Source organism: Ursus arctos, unplaced genomic scaffold, assembly GCF_023065955.2.
Source record: "Ursus arctos isolate Adak ecotype North America unplaced genomic scaffold, UrsArc2.0 scaffold_20, whole genome shotgun sequence".
NCBI lineage: Eukaryota > Metazoa > Chordata > Mammalia > Carnivora > Ursidae > Ursus > Ursus arctos.
Genome location: NW_026622875.1, coordinates 28645965 through 28667223, shown reverse-complemented (window position 1 = coordinate 28667223; position 21259 = coordinate 28645965). Strand labels below are relative to the sequence as shown.

Here is a 21259-nt window from a genome sequence, read left to right as displayed (position 1 = left end):
GAGTGACGTGGAGCACTTTTTCATGTGTCTGTTGGCCATTTGGATGTCTTCTTTGGAGAAATGTCTGTTCATGTCTTCTGCCCACTTCTTGAGTGGATTATTTGTTCTTTGGGTGTTGAGTTTGATAAGTTCTTTATAGATTTTGGATACTAGCCTTTTATCTGATATGTCATTTGCAAATATCTTCTCCCATTTTGTCAGTTGTCTTTTGGTTTTGTCAACTGTTTTCTTTGCTGTGCAAAAGCTTTTTATCTTGTTGAAGTTTCAACAGTTCATTTTTGCTTTGTTGCCCATGCCTTTGTAGACGTGTCTAGCAAGAAGTTGCTGTGGCCAAGATCACAGAGGTTGCTGCCTATGTTCTCCTCTAGGATTTTGTTGGATTCTTGTCTCACATTGAGGTCTTTCATTCATTTTGAGTCTATTTTTGTGTGTAAAACAGTAAAATCCAGTCTCTGACCTCAGGAACCTAACACTTGGGGGGGGGTGTCTGTGTGTGTGCGTGTGTGTGTGTGTGCGTCAAAGAACAAACAGGTAACACACAATTCTTTAATAATCTATTACATAAATCATGTATGATCTTATACCTGGAAAGAAAAACTTGTCCTAATCATACCCTGAACTTCCCCATATTTGAACTTTTTAATGCTGTTTGCTGTATATGGAAGAATGATTAAAAAAACAATTATAAGCGTAGACAACTAATTACATTTGTATCTCTTTAAAATTTATAACATACTTCCACATGTATTACCTAATTTAATACATGCAATAAGCAACCCTGAAGGGTGATGCTGTTTCCTGTTTCACAGGTAACCAAACCAGGGCTCACAAAATTTAGGTAATGTGTTAAATGTAAGAGACAAACTGGGGCAAGTCCAAGATTTCCTAACTTTACTCCCTAATTATTTTCCATTGCATCATTGCTTTTTCATCTAAATATTCCTCTTGATATCCTATCCACCCTTTGAGGTTCAGCTGGGAAGCCATCACTTCACGTGGGATTTTTCAAGTCATCCTACCTGGAGGAAATTCTTTCTCTTCTTAACTCTTAAAGCACTGTATATTTCTGTTGTGGTTCTTAACCTATATCTCTTTGTGTTGTCATTATTTCTGTATGTGTCCTTTTCCTCCCAGATGGTAAGCTCCTTGAGTCCAAGGGGTGTTTAATTACCACTTACTGGCAGTAGGCATGCAAGAAAAGTCTGTGAATGAATGAATGAATATAATAAATGAATGAATGATGTTCCAGGAGTCTCTGCCATGAAGCAGTGTTTTGACGACTCACTTAGCCAGGATATTTCCTCTTACAGTTGCCAATAAAGGGAGGAAATGAGCTCAGAGGTAAGATGAGGCTGGGTTTTGCACACACAGGCATAGTGCCCGGCAAGCCATTATCACACCTCTTGGGCTGTGATCTCTTTACCATGGTTTCTTTCATATCTCTTTTGGGCTATAAAAGCTCTGGAGCTGTCAGATAAATATGCCCCACCTTTGTCTGTGATGCAGGGACTTTTCCACCTTTCCCTCCATCTTTTGCAGATAGAAGTAGATCCTTTAGCTGTTAGTAAGCCATTGGCCACACTGGTCTTCTTGTCATCTTCTCATTGTTGTGTGTCTTCTCATCTCTATGTCTCCCCTGACTATAGTCTATCTGGTTGGAGCAGTGAGGGATTTTTTTTTTTTTTTTTGAAGGAGGTCATGCTGGCTCTCTTAATAGTCAACCTATGATAACATCATTGTAGGGCTATCATAGTATGTGCTGCTTTTCTGAGTGGACAAAATGCTGACAGTTGTCATAAGTAGGGATTCCACAGAGCTTTTTTTTTCCATGTAGCCTATGAGCTTAGGACTAATAGTATATTAGACTAGTGATCAAAATGGAAATTAACTAGCAAGATTATTACAAAACAAATACAATGTCCCTTTCCAGAATATGTAGCCTCAAATTATGATAGTAACCATGTAGATTGATGTAGTCTTTTTATAAAATAATTAAGCAACATGTATTATAAATTTATACACACACACACACACAAACACACACACATATACACACACACCTCTCTTGACCAACCTGGCATTTTTCTTCCAGGAGTTAAGTCAAAGGAAATGGTTCAAAGTTAAAAATATGAAGACAGTGTATCAGGTAGGGGATTGCACTCAGCAGTGTCAAAGAAATCATTACAGCAGCTTAACAAAATAGACGTTTATCTTTCTCATAACAAGAAGTGGGGAGACCCAATATTTGGGGCTCCTGAGACAGCTCCATCATACCATTGGCATCCCAAGCAATGGCTTTTGTCCTCATTGTCCCTTGTGGCTATAGGATGGTAAGTTTATTTCATGTCATTGTTCCAAATGGGAAGAGAATAGAAAAAGCGAGACAGCTAAAACTTTTCTAGAAATCTCAGGTGTACTTCTGTTTTCTCATTAACTAGAACTGTCTCTCCTAGCTTCAAGGAAGACTGTAAAATTAAGGTTTGCATCAGTGTTAGAAGGTACAGGAGAGACAGTGAAGTATGTTCCAAACTGAGAAGGCACTTTGAGACGGGAAAACGAAGCAGGCCACTCCCTACAGTTTACATAGAGTTTTATTCAGGGTAACCTACTGACAGGAGGAATTGGGTGGAGAATAATCCACAGAAGCTGCACTGTTACTCTCTATAAAAATCTGGATCTTAGTCCACAGATTTGTAGAGTGAGGGGACATGCAAAAAGGCATTGTGATGAGATGAAAGGGGTTGCTTGCACCTCAGAGAGCTTACACACACCTAATTGACAGTTACCCTTAATTAGATCTTGTGGCACAATCTGTGCATCAGGAAGGGGAAAGACTATATTATCTCTGACAGATTCATGGGAGGCCAAAACAAGCCTCCCCTCTTTCCAGCCTTAGTGGGCATTTCTAAGGTATGTATGTTAATCTCCATGGGGCTCAGAACACGTAGCCCCAAGAGAGATCACTGAGCTCACGTGAACAAGATGGAGGGCCAGAGATGGAGCCAGTATTGTCAGCACTGCTGTGTCAGCTATATTGTCAGGTTAACCCAAATTGGGTTTTGTTAGTAAGGAAGATTGGGAGACTGTCTATTGGTAAAACAACTAGTAATGTCTTCGATAGTAATCAAAGTACTGAATATGACAAAAGAAAAATAATGGTGGCCCTATTGATGTCCATTTGCAGAGTAATAGATAAAATTATCTAATATGCGATGGAATATTATATAACCATATTAATCATAGTTAGGTCAGGAAAACAGAATCTACTCTAAATGTGAAGAATAAGAAGCATTTTCATACAGGGAATCAGAAGCTTATACAACCTGTGGAAGGCTGGAAGAGCAAAGCTCAGGAAAGCCACTATCTTAGTTTGGATTCTTCCTAAAGTAGAGCTTAAGGCAAGGATTTAGGAGTAGATAGTTTATTTGGGAACCAATCCCAGAGATCAGCAGTGTGAAATAAGGCAAAGAGGAATGGCCAACAGGGGTGTGTTGCAGAGATTGCATAATGGGAGCTTGATTCTATCAGAACCTACTGAGAAAACTACAGAATACCTTTCAGAATTGTCTGCTCACAGGATGAAAGGTAGGAAGATGTATCCACTGGCTCCCAAAAATGGCCTCATGGATATTAATTCCCATATTTCTGAGCTGCGCACATGTATGTGGCCCCAACTAACTCCTATGACATCTGCTATGTCAGAGGAATGCTAGAACAGAAGATGGAAATGTGTATTCTGCTCTTGAGGTGGAATGCTGCCACCATGATGTTGAAGCCTGTATGGAACTGTGTAACCATGGCTGAAATCAAAGGTGAAGCCAAGAGGGTATGAACCAGGGTGCAAAGGCATTGCTACAGCAGATTTTAGGAAATTGAACATAAAGGAGACTTAGGGGAATAGCCAATAAAAGCATTAGCTGACTGCAGTACCTAAGTAAATAGGTGGTTCTCTGTTGGGCACTGGGTAGCCTCTGACAAAACCTTCCATCTCTTGTCTAGTGCTAACCCACACTGCTACTGGTGAATAATGGCTTCTCTCTTACCCTTCAAATGTCATGCTTGTGCTTCCAAGCAGTGGGAATCTAATGGGAATCTAATCTGATGATGACGCCCTCTGAGAAATGTAGTTTTTACAGGTTTCATGCCCCTGAAGTATAACAGAGTTCAGAAGGGTTGGGATTGTCCTAAGTATCAATAAATTGTATCTTGCCCAGGAATAATTGATGAATTACTTATAAAAGTTTATAAAAATATATAAAACTTGTTTTAATCATTTCCTATTCACTCCGTTGGTGAGAAGGGATCCCCCCCTAGGGTTTTGGGGATGGCCAAACATACCACACTGGATGCATGCGATCAACAGCAGTTGATTAGTCACATATTCGTAGCTGGGGGATGAGAACACTGCATGTCACACAGGACCACATGGGAGCTGCGCTCAGGAACAGCGTGAACAGCTAGGAGTTGTGGGAAGCAGGCTTGTGGTATCAAGAGGGTGGGGTGCCCCCTGGTTGCTGGGGAGGATGTGATTGGCTTGTTTGAACAATTCCACTTGCTTGTTAGGAACTGAAACACGTTACTCAGGGATAAGAAGGAACTATGCCTGATAACCTTTGATAAGGAGAGTTGCTTAGCTGGGGAAACTTACGCAGAGTGGGGAGGGAGGCCATTCAAGGCCTTCCTGATTTTACCAGAACTCAAGGCAGCACATAATAGTGTGCTGTAATTTTAGGCCTTATGCCACGTAAACAACAGTTTTCACTAGTTTGGGTACAGAAAAAAAGGGTATGTCTTTTTTTCTTTTTAATTAACATTAAATGGTTCTCATTTAATCATCTCATTTTGCAAGGCAGCCCTTTCTTCCCAGGATTTCCTCTATTTTGTGGCAAGCCCAAGAACCTCAAAGCCCAACTCAATTGCAGGAATCAGTCCTTGAAATACCATCCCCTAAGAAAGGAAAATAAAACAGGGCCTGGCACATAGGGAACATTAGAAAATATTTGAGTGAATGCAAGAGCGAGATGAGCCAAAAGAGAAGTCCTAAGTTCTTCACTGCTTTTGTTTCTGCAGATACCTGGTGTGTTTGGCCATACAGCAGTCACTTTTCCACCAGCTTTTTTTTTTTTTTCCACCAGCGTTCAACAACACCTTGTCCCTGGTGGTTGAGGAGTGCGGCCTCATCTCCTTAAATCTGAAATTCAGTCCTCCCTGCCTCAACAATTGCTGCCATGGACTTCAGGGAAAGTGGAAAGAATCTAGAGCCCAGGAAGCATTGCCCACCCAATCTGCACTTATTGAAACAGTACCCCAGTCAGAAATAATAATAAGTTTCTTGAATTACACACTCATTATTGTTTTTCTGTGCTCCGCCCCCACATGCTCGTTTTCCTCACCCTCTATAACTGTGCCTACCACATATAGCTATTTAACTTTAAATTTAAAATTCTTTTCCCCAGTTATACTAGCAACATTCTAAGTGCTCAGTAGGCACCTGTAATTAGTGGCTACTGTGTTGGACAGTATAACTTACAGAACTTTTTTTATCATTGCAGAAATTTCTGCTTGACAGTGCCAACTGTATCAATTTTGTAGGATCACTTATGCATTTACTGAATACCTACTATGTGCCTGACCCTATTCTAAGCACTGAGGACATAGCAGTAGACAAGACAAACTTTCTACCTTCCTAGAACTTACATTTTAGTTTGCATAGTCTACATCCAAATGTCTGTGTGTATCATTAGCTTGAGTAGGGACAGCACTGGAAAACAGATGGCTAATTGTTCTTAAAATTCCTGATTCATCCCCAGTCTGATTTCTTTGAGGTATAGCTCAGTTTTCTTCAAACTGTAGAGCCCTGAATTTTGAACACTTCTGATTTAGGGTGATTCCCAAGGCACAAATGGCTTACACATTTGACTTACCTTTAAGTATTGACTGTCATTGTTAAATCTTTTAGATTCTGGGTGAGAGGCTTATTTGAAAATAGTTCTAGAGTTTAATAGTTTAAATCCATTCTGGCAGCTTGTGTTTATAATTTTAATTCAGAGAAAGGTCTAGTTCTTATTGATATATATAACCACAACAGAGACTAGGAAATACATTGCCATCATTTTGTTGGTTTTTCTACTACAAAGCCCATGTTTTTTTTTTTTTTTTTAAGATTTTATTTATTTATTTGACAGAGATAGAAACAGCCAGTGAGAGAGGGAACACAAGCAGGGGGAGTGTGAGAGGAAGAAGCAGGCTCATAGCGGGAGAGCCCGATGTGGGGCTCGATCCCACAACGCCGGGATCATGCCCTGAGCCGAAGGCAGACGCTTAACCGCTGTGCCACCCAGGCACCCCTACAAAGCCCATGTTTTACTACGTGCCACCCCCCATGTAGGTTTTACTCATACAGCATTAATATTACTAGCTTAAAAGTTGGAATAATGGAGATGGGTGGTATTTTCAAATTAGTCATTAGAATTCAAACACGCTATGCTAATGCTCTCAACAAGAGCCACAAACGCCGGCACCAACAATCTGTTTGAACTAATGAACTGTAAACATTTTCCCCGCTGGTGAACTGATGAATTGTAGTATGTTACAGTTAAAAGAGACCTTGGAAATGGGCCTTTCTCTTCCAACTCCCTCTTTCCTCATTTATTGGTCCTTTGAAGTTGTAAATGATTTGTCCAAGGTAACAGTTGAAAAGTAAAACCCTGCCTTAGCATAATGGGTCCAGAAATTCACTTCTGAAAAGCAAAGGTTCTCAAACTTTAGCATGCATCCTGGAGGGCTTGTTGAAGCATAGATTGCTGGGCTTTACCCCAGGAGTTTCTGAATCAGCGGTCTAGGATGGAGCCTGATAATTTACATTTGTAACAACTTCCTGGGTGCTGCTGGTGGTCTGAGGACTACATTTTTAGAATGGTATAAACAATGTGGTGACATTATTACGAAATTAATGAAATGGTGAGAATGAGCCTACATAGCTAGCCCTGGCAATCTGAGGATCTGGCTGCATGATCACATCTATCCAGGTGTAAACTTGGGTTTGGCACCACCCAGTGACAGTTGTCTAATGCTGTATTAACATCAGCGGGGATGATTCTGGGTCCTGTAGCTGCCCGGGACTTATAAGACAGTGACATTCCAGCTATCATATGGTTAGTAGGCATTTATTTTGTTGTTCTGATCTGGGAAGATTGAGCCTTGGGGACCCAGCCTCTATCTCTCTGCTTCCCAATTACTGCCTGCTATTTCCCTATCAGTCTTGTCCTCTCCTCCATATAGCCTTCTCTCCCCCAGAAAATGAGAACGTTGGCCCAACCTCATTTGAGAAGCTAGAGAGTCCCATATTCAAATTGCTTTGTTTAGAAATTTTAAAGCAGCTGGGGGTAGATATTCTGTTGTTCAATGTACTCATTCTCAAACTCCTGCTTCACTGTCCTCAGTCAGTACCTTTGTACTTTTTTACCTTTACTAGTCAAAATTCTTCTTAACCTTGAAAGTTTAGCTCATATTCCATCTCCTTCAAAACCTTGTCCTGCTACTCTCCAGAAAATGTTATTTTTTCCTTACTTTGAAGGTATAGGACATGTTTCTTGTACTTCTATGCTCCAGACTCTGTGGGTGTGTTCATTCTCAGAACAACCTTGCAACATAGGTGTGATGCCTGTTTTACTAATAGAAAATGTGCTACCCTTCTCGAGTCTCTGTCTAAAATGTTATAATTTTCTAGAATATAGTGTAATAATTTGTCTAATATAGCTAGTAGGGGCAAAGCTGGCTATAGAGTGATTTTTGCCATGATATTTGTTCCCCCTGCTAAACTGCAAGCTCCTTGAGGGCAAGGATCATGTCTCATTTGCTTTTTATTCCCAGCTCCAGTCTCTGCTACTAACACAGTACTTACTACTTTGCAGTATTCATTATTTTCCAAAGAAATGGATCTCCAGTCTGGTTGGTTATGGTCTTCACAGGAAGGATGCCCCTTCAGTGTGGCCTATCCTCCTTGTTCCCACTCAGAATTTGTGACAAGACTCCCCACTGTTTCCCCTGTGAATGTAGCCTTCCGGAAAAGGAATATCAGTCTTTTTTGGGAACAAGTGATTTGACGATTAGGGTGGTTTCAGCTTTATGCCAGTCTCTTAGTCTGCTTGTAGCTTCCACATCCTCTTTACTCCACTGATCCGCATTCTCTCTCCCTTTTTAGTCATTATCTCCTTAATCTTCCTGACATCCCTATGAAGCCAAGTAGCAAGGACAAGTGAGAGGTGGATCAGAGATAGATTGGGTAAGATATCACAAAGAACTCATGTTGCATAAAACTTGAATTGCATAAGAGGCTGTGGATCTAAATATTTAAGAAACACTGAATCAGTCATTTTCTGTTTTAAACATAACTTGCAAATGTGGTTTCATCAATCATTTCACTTCCTCCATCTCTTATAAAATGTCAGTCTCAGGAATGAGAAGAAGCAGGACTGGCCTCACTGTGGCTCTAGTGCTCTTTTAGCCTGGGGTGAGGGTCCCTGGTTCTTGATTGACTATACATTAGGATCACAGGGAAGTCTGATTTAATTGATCCAGCACATCTCTCCAGGATTCTAATGTACAGTCAGGATTAAGAAGAACTAGATTAGGTTCTTGATTTCCAACCTTAGCTGATCAGAAGAGCCATCTTAGAAGCCTTTTATAATTGCTCCATCTAAGAACCTGGGAATTAGAATTCCTGAGGGAAAGACTTAGGAATCTATTTAAAAATAGATTTTGACCATCAGCTAGTTTTGGGAATACTAATTTTGGTACTTCTAGGTATCTCTTCTAGCCCATCCAGTTATTAAAGCAAGGTCTAATTGTCAACATAGTTAAATAAGCTGTTTAAGTCCCTCACATATGAGATGAAATGTATTATTTTATTCAAGCTTCCTGGAGCAAGGCATAAAGTTGAGAATCATCAGAAATGCTTGGAATATTATGACTTCACTGTGGGACTAAAGTTGCCCGCACTGATCTTACCTGTAATCTTAATCCATACTCTTCAGGGAATCTGTTCCTCCCTTCCCTGTGTGTTATGAGCGGCATAGGGGTGACTACCTGCTCCTGTACCACATAGGGAGTGACTTTGCACACCACAGACACTGAGCTGCAGGACATCTTTGAATTGGGAGCAGACAGCACCACCCTCCTCTGATGGCCTTGCCTGCAGACTGAGGTAGAATCCATAGAACCTCAAACTTCAGGCTCTGTTTTATATTGGCCCACCTCACTCTTGCCCACATAATTTTTCATTCCATTTGAATTTTTATCCCAGCTGTACATTCAACAGATTACCTATCCTATGGAATCACCTGTCATAAATTACATATTTTGAAAGATTAAACCAAAACCATAAATTAAAACTGTCTTTGCACTAGCTCAAAAATTACAGAAGTCTTTATGTGGATTGAAATGGAATGGGAGAAGCTAAGGACAAGGAATGGAAGAAAAAGAAGTGTTTTTGAAATCAAAATTAAAATTTAACAAGGACTATGATATTATGACTAATTTCACATACTGAAATTTATTGCATGTTCAAAGCGTACATGGTGATTTAAATGTTCTTTCCACATGTAAAACATTCTGATAAGAGTTTTGCCTATTTCATATGGCTTTCCCTCCCTTTCCATTGTAAAAACTTGGCACATCTTTTATGACAAATGCCTCCTTCCCAAAGGGAATACACATATTTTTAGGTCCCAGAATTCAATCTCTGAAGATGTTTCAGGCATTGCAAAAGAAAAAAGAAAAATGAATGTTTGCTGTGGACAAGAAATAATCTTTTTCATAAGCAGTGCAGTCAAAATGATGAAACATCCTCCTTTAGTATTTGGCATTGCTACAGTATCATTTAATTCCCTGACCTCACTGTACAGTCTTTAATACCAAAACCATAAAAGGGAAAGTGTGGTATGTATTCTTCACCTTACACAAGCACCTTTCTGTCTCCTCAAATGAGATAAATGGCGTTAATACACTGTAATGCTAGAAGAAAGAAGTCTGTGTCATTCCAATAAGCCTCAAGCTCCTGGTCCTATTTTTACCCCATTGCTGACTTCAGTGGCTGTGGACAGCAGAACACTCTCCCCCAGCGCATGCAAATAAACTCCAGCTGGTCTTGAGGAACACTCAGCCAATTACTTCTCAGTCCTCCAAGCAGAATCCACATTGATTCCTTTTTGTAGGCTTTTCCTTAGTAGAAGGTGAACAGTTTTTGCCTTTTTGTTTGGAATTCAGCATCTCGTGAATCTGACAGCCTCCAATATTTTATTTTTCAGAGAAGAAAATATGAAGGGGGAGAGAGGAAAGGAGAAAGGAGCACTACTGAACTGCTTTTTATCCTTCAGAGTTTACTGGGTGAGATCCTGGGCCCCAAGGTTGCTGGAGGACAAGCCTAGGTGGAGGATAGATCTGCACTGCTTCCTCCATCAGTAGGATTCTCTCCACAGACAAACATCATTCTCCTACTCAGTTTGTAGAAAAGTGCTCATGCAGGTTCTGCACCAGGAAAGCCTTTATTAATCAGAAATCACACTGTCCTATTTCTTTTGGCTTGTAGTCTTGCCCCATGTGAATTAGTTGCTAGTATTTTAAAATAGGGAGAGACATCTAAATGCATGGCTTCTCTTGAAAATTTAAGGGAAAAAATTTTGTGGAGATTTTCAGCTTAAGGAAAAAAAGACTTTTCCTGCTCACAATTGGCTGGAGCCTAAAAATACCATTCCCTCATGCTTTCAAGTTCACCATAGTCACCACTGTTTCCTAAACTCCCAGGACTGAGACAAAATGACAGACTGTAATCAGGCTCACACTGTTGATCATAGGTTCAGAGAAAAATGAAATATTTCTTGCTCAAAACTGAGAAAATTTGGAAGAAGGATTAGGAGGGCCACAAGTTTCAGAAAAATGATAGCATCTCTTTCTTTATTTAAATAAAGGATATTCCTGTTTAATATTCAAATCATCTGTATCAAAAGAATTTGACTAAAAACATATTATAAACCAAACTTGCCCTCAGGTCACATGCATCCATTTATGACTTATGATGTGAGGCAAGAAGCCTTCATATTTGCTTTCCTGAATTAATCCAGTGCTCATGATACTCAGGCCCTGGGGTGACTTGCTGAATATCAGTTCCTTTCATTTTCCTAGTTTTCTCTATCCTCACAAGACCAAAAGCAGCATGTCTGTATACCATTCACTTGGGAAAAATGGAGACACACATGTTCTAGATGTACTAGATACACAAGAGGTGCTTTACTTCATTTAATTCTGTCAGCAGTCTTCTGATTTAGGAGTCAGCCTCATTTACAGATGAGGGAGCTGATGCTCAGAGAAGTTAAGTAACTTGATCAAAGTCACATAGCAAAGCTACTCAGTGACAGGCCTGCCTGATTCTTCCCCTACAGCATGGTGTGCCTGGCTCATTGAAATGCTTTCCCTGAATCACTACCTAACACATGACTTTAGCTTTCATTGTGGGTTGATAAGGAACAGCCATGCCAAGAATATTCTGTTCATATTTTATAAAACTGCTATTGAGGGTGCTAATGCTTACCAAAAATTGTCTAATGATCTTATCTTAGAAGTTAGTGTCAGAAAAGGATAGTATTTTTTTTAAAAAGGGGTAGTATTTCTGAACAGAATACAAACTGTGCCTCTGTGCAGCCAGAAAAAAAAAAAAAAGTAATGCTATCTTTTTTGCCTTTATTTTTAGGAACCTCCGAAAGAAATGTATTGTTCAGTTACATTTTACGGTAAAATTTTTTTAAAAGATTTTATTTATTTCAGAGAGAGAAAAAGAGCACCAGCAGTGGAGAGGGGCTGAGGGAAAGGGACAAGCAGACTCCCTGCTGAGCAGGGAGCTCTCTGGGCTCCATCCCAGGACCCTGGGATCATGACCTGACCCGAAGGCAGATGCTTAACCCACTGAGCCACCCAGGCACCCCCATATTAAAATTAATACCCCCTTTCTCCACATAATTTTGAATCTCCCTTTCTGATATTATTAATGTGCTTTAATATGTTAATAATTCTGTTATAAAACTTGCATTTATTAGTAAGTCACCTTAGATCCTTTTTAAGGAAGACAAAGGTATAAAATATGAATAACAAACTTGAAGTTCAACTTACACCCATAAAACTAAATTCTAAATTCAATTTAGATAAGACACTGGATCCAACAAAAGGGACTATTTGGTTGATATTCCAAAGTGTTTGGTTCATTTCTAGTTTAGGGAAAGCACAATTAAGAGGTGGTTGGTGAGCTGTGGCCTAATGTGTCATTATCTTGCCTTCTGCTATTAGGTATTTGCTTTGAGCCCTTGTTGTGTGCCAGGCACTGGGACAAGTGCTTTGCATGCATTATCTAGTCTTTGCAGTAAGTATATCAAGTACTATTCTTACCCATTTACAAACAAGAAATCCACCAGAGAAGTCTAGAAACTAGTTCAAGGTCTCATAGCTGATAGGTGTGATCTCGAGCAAAGACAGAATTTTTGGTATCTGTGCCCTTGCCTATAAAATAGAGATGTATGTTCCTTTCCAAACTTTTTTGCAGGCCTGTGAGGTTAGTTGATATTGTCAACTCTCCTATTCTTCTCCCCGCTCATTTTCCCAAAGGAAAGGTAAGGTGTGTTGGCCATCAGTTTAATCAGCTCTTTCTGGGTCCTAAAGAGATGGAGAGCCATTGTTCTGTTTTGTGCCAGCTCTATTTTTTGCCTGAATTGTTGGTCATCTTCATTCTTTGCCTCACAAAAAAAATTTTTTTTTTAAGATTTTATTTATTTATTTGACAGAGAGAGAGACAGCCAGCGAGAGAGGGAACATAAGCAGGGGGAGTGGGAGAGGAAGAAGCAGGCTCATAGCGGAGGAGCCTGACGTGGGGCTCGATCCCATAACGCCGGGATCACGCCCTGAACCGAAGGCAGACGCTTAACCTCTGTGCCACCCAGGCGCCCCTCACAAAATGTTTTAAAGCTCATCTCACATGCAGTTGATTCTCATGATTCATGGTAGTTATGTTCTGTAAAGTTTTCACAAATACTGAACTAGTGAATATTGAGCTGTTGCTCTCAGGGGAAATAGTTAGGTTCCTGTGAGCCTCGGGTCATATTTTTGTCAATTAATCCGTAAATAATCTTGGTTTATATGTGTTTTTGTTTATAGAAACAGTGTTCTAGATACCTTATGTAACATATACTATTAATTCATTAATTTTGAACTTACAGCCAACAGCACCATAACTCATGCCTTCTTGCACTTTAAGAGCACTAGATAGCACTTCAGCACTAGGCTTGAGGACCATTTCAAACAAAGATAACAAAAAAAGCACAAAAATGCTAAAAATGTGGTACTAAATAGCCTATGGAAAGGACAGTTGTTCACAGTATGAGAGCTGAAACAAGGGCGGGGGGTGAGATGGTGATGACAGAGCACTGCCTTGTTTGACCTCAGCTGGGAATGTGTGTTTTGAGCAATTCAAATTTTCCCCACTCTGAGCATGTATGCAAATGATTGCTAAGGCACTGTGAGAATTGATTTGAGGGTTACAAATAAATTTTAGGGATATTAACTCTTTGCTTTTTATAAGGTGAACATTTTTTCTAGGTTTTCATTTGTATTTTTTATTTGTATTTTATTTCATTTGTATATTATTTATATTTTCATTTGTATTAATTATAGGTTTTACTTTGCAATTTTTTTATATAATGAAGTTTGTATTTTCCTTATTGCTTCAAACTTTGATTTGGATCTAACAAAGCTTCTCTACTCCCATTAGAAGAAATTACCCTTACCCTTACCTTATTCTAGTATTTGTATACATCTTTTTTTTAACATTGAAAGGTCTAATCCTTGGAATTTATGCTGGTGTATCATATTTTGAATTAGTACAATTTTATCTTTTCCCATATACTCTGCTATTATCTCGCAAAGTTCATCTTTTTGCCTATTGATTTAATATGCTGCCTTTATCATATAAATTCCCATATATAATTTGGTGTATTCATGTGTTATTATCAAATGGTTTTTGATTATTTAGAGGCTTTAGAGTATGTTTTAATGTCTGGTAGGGCTGGCAGTCCCTCTTTCTCCTGTCCCTACTTTGTTGGGTTTTTATGTTGTTGTTTTCCAGGATTTTCCTGGCTATTCCTTATTCTTTATGAACTTGTCATTTCAAGTCAATTTGCATATCACATAAGAGATTTTCATGGGGCACCTGGGTGGCTCAGTCGTTAAGCGTCTGCCTTCGACTCAGGGCGTCCCAGAGTCCTGGGATCAAGCCCCACATCAGGCTCCTCCAATGGGAGCCTGCTTCTTCCTCTCCCACTCCCCCTGCCTGTGTTTCCTCTCTTGCTGGCTGTCTCTCTCTCTCTCAAATAAATAAATAAAATCTTAAAAAAAAAAAAAAAAAGCTTTTCATTTGGCTCTTTATTACATTTTCCCCTGCTACATGGACATTTCTAATTGAAACATTTTAAGTGATCTATGAAAGAGAAAAATTTCCCTTCCTGAATCAGTGGTATAGGTATAAATGTTCCATTTAAGCCAAAGAGGGGAGAGGCAGGATTCTGTTAGGCTTATCTTCTATAAGGAGTGGTTCAAGTTACTTGCACCTCTTTGTTTACTCTGAGCTGATAATCAGTGAGGCCCCCACCTGTGCCACTGTATCTGCATATTTGGGCAAATATTTTCATCATCCTCCTCTCTTATTTTTCTTTTCTTCAACCTCTTGGCTGTAAACTGTACTTTCTTAGAATTTCATCCCAGAAATTCATTGTCATCCTTGGAGGTCCTAAGTTATTCCCTGAAGGGAATGATACAATTAATGTTTCCTACTGTCTGGTTAAAAAATGGCTTTAGATGGAATCTTATTGTGCCTCTCTGTCTATCCAAAGCAGAACAACTGACCCAAGAGACTCAGGTGAGAAACCATCATTAGAACTAAGTGAGTTTGGTTAGGTCACAAAACGAATATACAAAACTCAGTCATTTTCATATAGAGGCAATTCGAAGATAAAATGGAAGCAGAAATTCCATAGTGGCAAATATATATATATTTATATATATTATATATATTTATATATTATATATATTTATATATTATATATATATTTATATATTATATATTTATGTATATTATAATATATAATTATAATATATAATTATATTTATTATATAATAATTTAATATATATATTGATATGTGAATAAAATGGCTCTATTGCATGTATTGTCAAAAATCTAACAGTTTCTCAGAAGCCTCTAAGCATTTCTAGATGACTAAGGAGCTTATATTGCCCTTGATCAATATAAACAACTATTTCTCTGCTCTCCTGTTACTTAATAATTTATTCATTCATTCATATGTTTACTCACTTTACAGTTGAGCGCTTACTATGTCCTAAGTCCTCTCCATAGATGCCCACTAACCATTGCTTATGACTCTTGTGTTCCCTTCCTGTTCCTGTTCACCCTTGTCTTGAGACTTAGTCTCTGTACTATCATTGCCAGCTGAGCACCACTAATATAAGACTATTTTGTATAAGACTTCTGAGATTTTGAGGGTGCTAGTGGTGGATAAGCATTGTGGGGGAGAATAGATGTAGTGTATAAGTAAAAACAGCATAAAACAAGCAATGAAAAATTTTATACATTTTAAAGTTTATGGGTCATCCCCTCTGGGGAGTTTCTCATTTTATCTTTTATTCTTAGGTCCCACCTACTTCTGTCTTTTGGAATTGCTCTTCTGTCTCTGAGCATGTCTTGTATATCATCTTAACCCCTCTTTCCAAGCTTCTCAGAACTGAAATCTCCTGATATTTTATAGTGGAAAAAAATTTATGTCTTTCTCTCCCTCTTCCTCAGCCAGATCATGCTTAGGGCGGTGGGTAGGGCTTTACGTAGTCATTACGCTATTGTGCGTACACCCCAAAAACGTGCTTCTCACTCTCTGAAAAGAATTCTTCTGATCTTCAGAGCTACAACTTTTAAAATACTATCTTTCTCCTCACCACACTTGGATTTTGAAGAGATCAAGTCTTTAAAGCAAGTAGAAGATAATTACAACTATATGCCAATGACATTTTTTCTGGAATTTAATAAAATGATAAAGATAATTTAGGGGAAAAACATTCACGTAACAAGATAAATCTTAAAAAGAGTAATAATGGGGGGACTAACTTTACCAAGAGTTTAATTTAAACAGTGCTTATTATTATAGTGAAAGAATGAGCAAACAGAGATATAAAATGTAACACAAAGTCCAGAAACAGATCTAAAGGAAATCAAAAATACCAAAAGAAAACACAGGAAACTGTTTATGTAATCCTGGACTAAGGAAGGCCTCTCTAATCATGGCTGTGTGTGAGTGTGTTTGTGTTTCTCATTCTTACAAAAAGGGGGAGAAGGCACAATTTACAACATAGATGGGCCTAAGAAACATTATGCTAAGTAGAAGAGCCAGATACAAAAAATATGCATTATATATTATTTATGTGAAATGTACAGAATGGGCAAATCTATAGGTGACTAGTGGTTGCAAGGGACTGGGAGGAGGGGAGAAGAGAAATGACTGCTAATAAACATAGGAGTTTTGGGGTTTTGTTTTTCAGTTTTGTTTGTGTTTTGGTTTTGGGGTTTTTTTTTATTTCTATTTTTTGGGGTTTTTTTTGGTATTTGCTTTTTTTTTAATTTTAGAGTGATGAAAAATGTTCTGGAATTAGGTACTGATGAAGGTTACACAACTTGAATATACTAATGACCACTGAATTGTAAACTTCAAAGGCTGAATTTTATAATATATTAATTATATCTCCACAAAAACATTTGAAAGATAAATTAGTTTCACTTGAGGTATTATGAGAAAATAACCCAGCATGCCAGTAGAGAATCATTAAAGTGTTAAAGAAAAAGATATTCAATGACATTTGTTAAAGATGGTGAGTCAGGCTCTATTCGGGACCATCAGGATAGGTATAGAGAACAATGCAATGGGATTTTACAGTGGGGGAGAGAGATTGGGCTCAACTCCAAATACAGCTTGGGCAGGTGGCCATTTATAGCCAAGGATGGTGGGGGGGGGGTGTCAGTAGATGGAAAATTACTAAGAGGAAACATCAGGGGTAAAGGGTTCTGGCTAAACTAACCTAATAAGATTCTTGCTAAAGATAGGCCAGGGTACTTATCACCTGGGGATTGATGGAGCATAAGGAACCTGATCAGATATTGAGAGTAGAGAGTTCTGGTCAAACTGACTTAGCAGTTTGCCAATCTCGTTCTTGCTAAGCCTAGACTTTATAAGGAAGTTCATGGACGGACCTAGGAGGTGGTTCAGGAGCCTTACTAAAGAATCTTTGTCCAAAAAAAAGCGGGGGGGGGGGGGCAGGGACACCTGGGTGGCTCAGTCGTTAAGTGTCTGCCTTCAGCTCAGGGTGTGGTCCCAGAGTCCTGGGATCGAGCCCTGCATTGGGCTCCCTGCTCTGCTGGGAGCCTGCTTCTTCCTCTCCCACTCCCCCTGCTTGTGTTCCCTCTGTCACTGGCTGTCTTTCTCTCTGTCAAATAAATAAATAAATAAATAAATAAATAAATAAATAAATAAAATCTTTTTTAAAAAAAACGGGAATCTTTGTCGAATATGAACTAAAAATTTTTAAAAGACAAATGATTAATAAACTTATAAAATGCAAATTAAGGCAATGGGATGAAATATTTGCTATTTATTGGCAAAGATGTAAAGAAATTATAAATTTCCATCATTGGATAGTTTGTAGTCTAATGAATAGTCTCATATACTGGTACTGATGAAGGGTGATTTCCAGTATATTTCAAAAACCTTAAACTGTGTCCTTGTGATTCCATTTCTAGGAACTTACCTTAAGGAAATTCTGTGTGCCATTTAAAATAAAGTAGCAAAGTAATAGTAACATGAGATTTTCTGCTAGGAAGAAAAATTAGAATGTACAATAGAGAGGGCACCTGGCTGGCTCAGTCAGTAGAGCATATGACTCTTGATCTCAGGGTGCTGAGTTCAAGCCCCACATTGAGCATAGAGCATACTTAAAAACAAACAAAAAATATAATAGATAAAATGAGACACCAATAGAAGTGCACATTGAAAGGCTGCAGAGATAGGTAATTTGTATTTTCTTATATATTATCTCTATTTTGTTTATCTGTATTTTGCAAATATTCTATACTGGATTATCCTTTATAACCAGAAAATAATGAGTAAGTTATTTAATGTAATACAACTTCAAGTGCGGTGAAGCTTTTTGGGTTGTTTTTTTTTTTGGTTGAAGACCATAACAAAAATAAGATTAGAAATTTTTTGTTTCTCCTGTTTAAAAACTAGAGATTCAGGGGGAGATTAATTGGAAGTCCTCAAAAGTTCCTAAGTCAGACTTTCACTGTCTAGTTGCCCATGAGTTTCCTTTAGTGGTATGTATAGTTTCAGGATTTAACCAATTCATGAATTGGTATTTATATAACCGTTGTAAATCAGACTGTGGTATATCCAGTCCAAGGATTTTCCTCTTCAAAGTCAGGGATTTTAGGCTTTACAACCAGGATCATGTTGAGTGGAATTCTTTTTTTTTTTTTTTTTTTAAGATTTTATTTATTTATTTGACAGAGAGACAGCCAGCGAGAGAGGGAACACAAGCAGGGGGAGTGGGAGAGGAAGAAGCAGTCTCCCAGTGGAGGAGCCTGATGCAGGGCTCGATCCCAGAATGCTGGGATCACGCCCTGAGCCGAAGGCAGAACCTTAACAACTAAGCCACCCAGGCGCTCCTGTTGAGTGGAATTCTTTCTGATTGTTGAATTGAATTATGTTCACCAGGTGTAACAATTTTCTTTTCCCAATTTCCTAGACAGAATCATGAATAAACTGGAGGACAAGCAGGACCAGATGATACCATGAAGAGAAGTTTACAGGCCCTCTATTGCCAACTGTTAAGTAAGTTGATGTCATATTTCTTTTAGAGTATACCAGTGTTATTATTTGTCCAGTGCCAGAAACTTATACATTTTCTGGAGGAAGACCAGGGTTTGCTCAATAGAAAATTTTGCCTCTGCTTCGTCTGGGTACTTAAAGTATGAAGCACTAAGTCACTCTATTGCTTTGGGCATCAGTTGTAATGTAGACTGTTAGAATAATTCTTAATTGGCATGTTAAGAATAGTTAATTCAAGGTTGAGTGTCAAAAACATATTGCTTTTGGTTTTGTGGCAGAATAAAGGGTTCCAGTATGAGCTTCTGTGGGTTCCTCATAGAGAAGAAATGGTAGACTGTGTTTTGTGGATTTTGTCACATAGAACCCGTTATCATTCAGTGACTATCCAGCCTTTGGCTTAGAATGTTTTGCTTAGTTATGTGTGTTCTTAAATAACTAGTGATAAAAATGTGATTTCTTTAGGTTTGATGGTAGAATGAAAAGTGTTTGGTTATGACTTTATGCATGTTGCTCAGGTGTTTTGGGGGGTTGTGCCACAAATCTCCAGGTACCCCAGAGTGACTTTATAACCTTTGGGATTGCAATTGTTACTGAATGAACATAAAAACCAATACAAGTTGGTGGGTTTGATGTTCAGGCTGACCCACTTGGGACAATAGATATTGCCCACTCCAGGTTAAACCAAAGCCATTGAGTTGGGAAAACCTGGGGTTCATTCTGCTTGTCTGGTTCTTGCTGAGGTATATAGAAGACCTATCTTTCCTAGACTGGATGGTTCCTTTTTAACTTTTGCCAAGAAAATAACATAAGAGATTGGGATGCAAATCACCTGTTCCCCCCTTAGAATTTATCAGTTCAGGTTATGTTGCACTCCTAGTGCAAAGCACTTTTATGTATAGAAGGCATTCTGGTTAGGTGTTTTAATTAACTTATTTCTGCCACTGAATTCTAATCCCTGAAACACAGATCACATCACCCCGTTTTCAGCCTGGTGAAACGCCGCCAAGTTATATGAACTCTCTCATGTTCTTTCTCCATGCATCCTATAGAACTGTGGGTTTGTTGCCTTTTTTTAAATGGTAAACTTGCTTGTTAGAAAAAAGATTTTATAGATTGAAGAAGCAATGTCATCACTCAATAATTAATTCTGCCTTGATGGGAGAGTGGACATTCAAAGGTTAAATAGGATCACACACACACACACACACACACACACACACACACACACACCCCAGCACCACCACCATCACCACCCTACTCCCACCCAAGAAGGGAAAGCAGACTTTGCAGGAGGAAGAAACAGAAAATGAAAGAGAGATTAGTAGATTTGGAAAGCAGCAAAATGTTTGTTGTTTACCTATGCTGGCTGTACGCCCCAAAGTTTGTGAAATGTTATAAGGTCCTATATGATTTGAAAGGCTTCAGTTAAGTATTCCATGAGTCAGAGATCAAGTCTTATGCTAATGAAACCCATCCTCCCAAGTGGAGCCTGTGTGAAAACTGAAGGGCTTTTCCTCAAACATTAACTGGTATCTGTAGAAATCAGCTTTGTCTTAACCGTTTCATTATTTACAGGCTTGCCTGGAAATGCAAGCAGCGCAGAGTAGATAGATTCCAGCTAGTTAGGAGGTAGGTGGTGGTGGCCCTTAATAAACCACTGTGGTTATTGGGTAGCTGGCTGTGGGAGTCCAGATTTGTAGAGCTTGGAGGGTCAGGCACTGGGGCAGTAGGTCAATTAGTCTGACTTCAGACAATGTTTTTCACAATTTCATAGAGAAGAGGGGTTGTTATGTATAGCATTTTTTTTCCTTAGGAGAATTGGATATTTAGTAAAAGCCAAGCTAACTTAAACTCTGGCACACATATGCACTCAACAGCTGGTATATGTCATTCCTCAGCCAGTTATTAAGTTACAACTTCGATTAAAGCCAGCCACAAACAATATGGGTTTTTTTTCAGTATTGAAACAGACTTGAGAACTACAGGGTCAATATAAATCTACTATGTTACTTTTTGTAACTCAGCAAATTGATGTTTTTAATTTGGGGGGGGGAACCTGGTAGAGTGTTCTGGTTATATTTTGTTGCATAACAACCCTCAAATTTTGTAGCTTGAAGCAACAACAATCACTTATATTGCTCATGCACCTGCCATTTGGGTAGGGGTTGGTAGAGTCGTCACAGTGTCTGGGATCTGGGCTGGAGGCTGGACCAACCTGAGGCCCACCCAATATCTTTTTTCCCTTTCACATGACAAATTGGGGCTTCTTCACAGTGTA

General features: G+C 38.8%; 1 protein-coding gene across 8 annotated transcripts in view; it reads left to right on the top strand.

The window, feature by feature from the left end:
- TMEM108 (transmembrane protein 108) overlaps nt 1-21259 on the top strand; it is a 658034-nt gene that overhangs the window by 472938 nt on the left and 163837 nt on the right. For 3 of the 8 annotated variants that reach the window (XM_057315897.1, XM_026497039.4, XM_057315899.1), the window contains one exon: nt 18899-18984. In XM_057315897.1, the coding sequence (XP_057171880.1) occupies nt 18945-18984 (40 nt within the window). In that variant the 5' untranslated portion in view covers nt 18899-18944. Of the gene's footprint in view, nt 1-8203; nt 8285-10307; nt 10387-18898; nt 18985-21259 lie in introns of all 8 variants that reach the window. The other 5 variants (XM_057315902.1, XM_057315900.1, XM_057315896.1 and 2 more) reach the window with 3 other exon arrangements.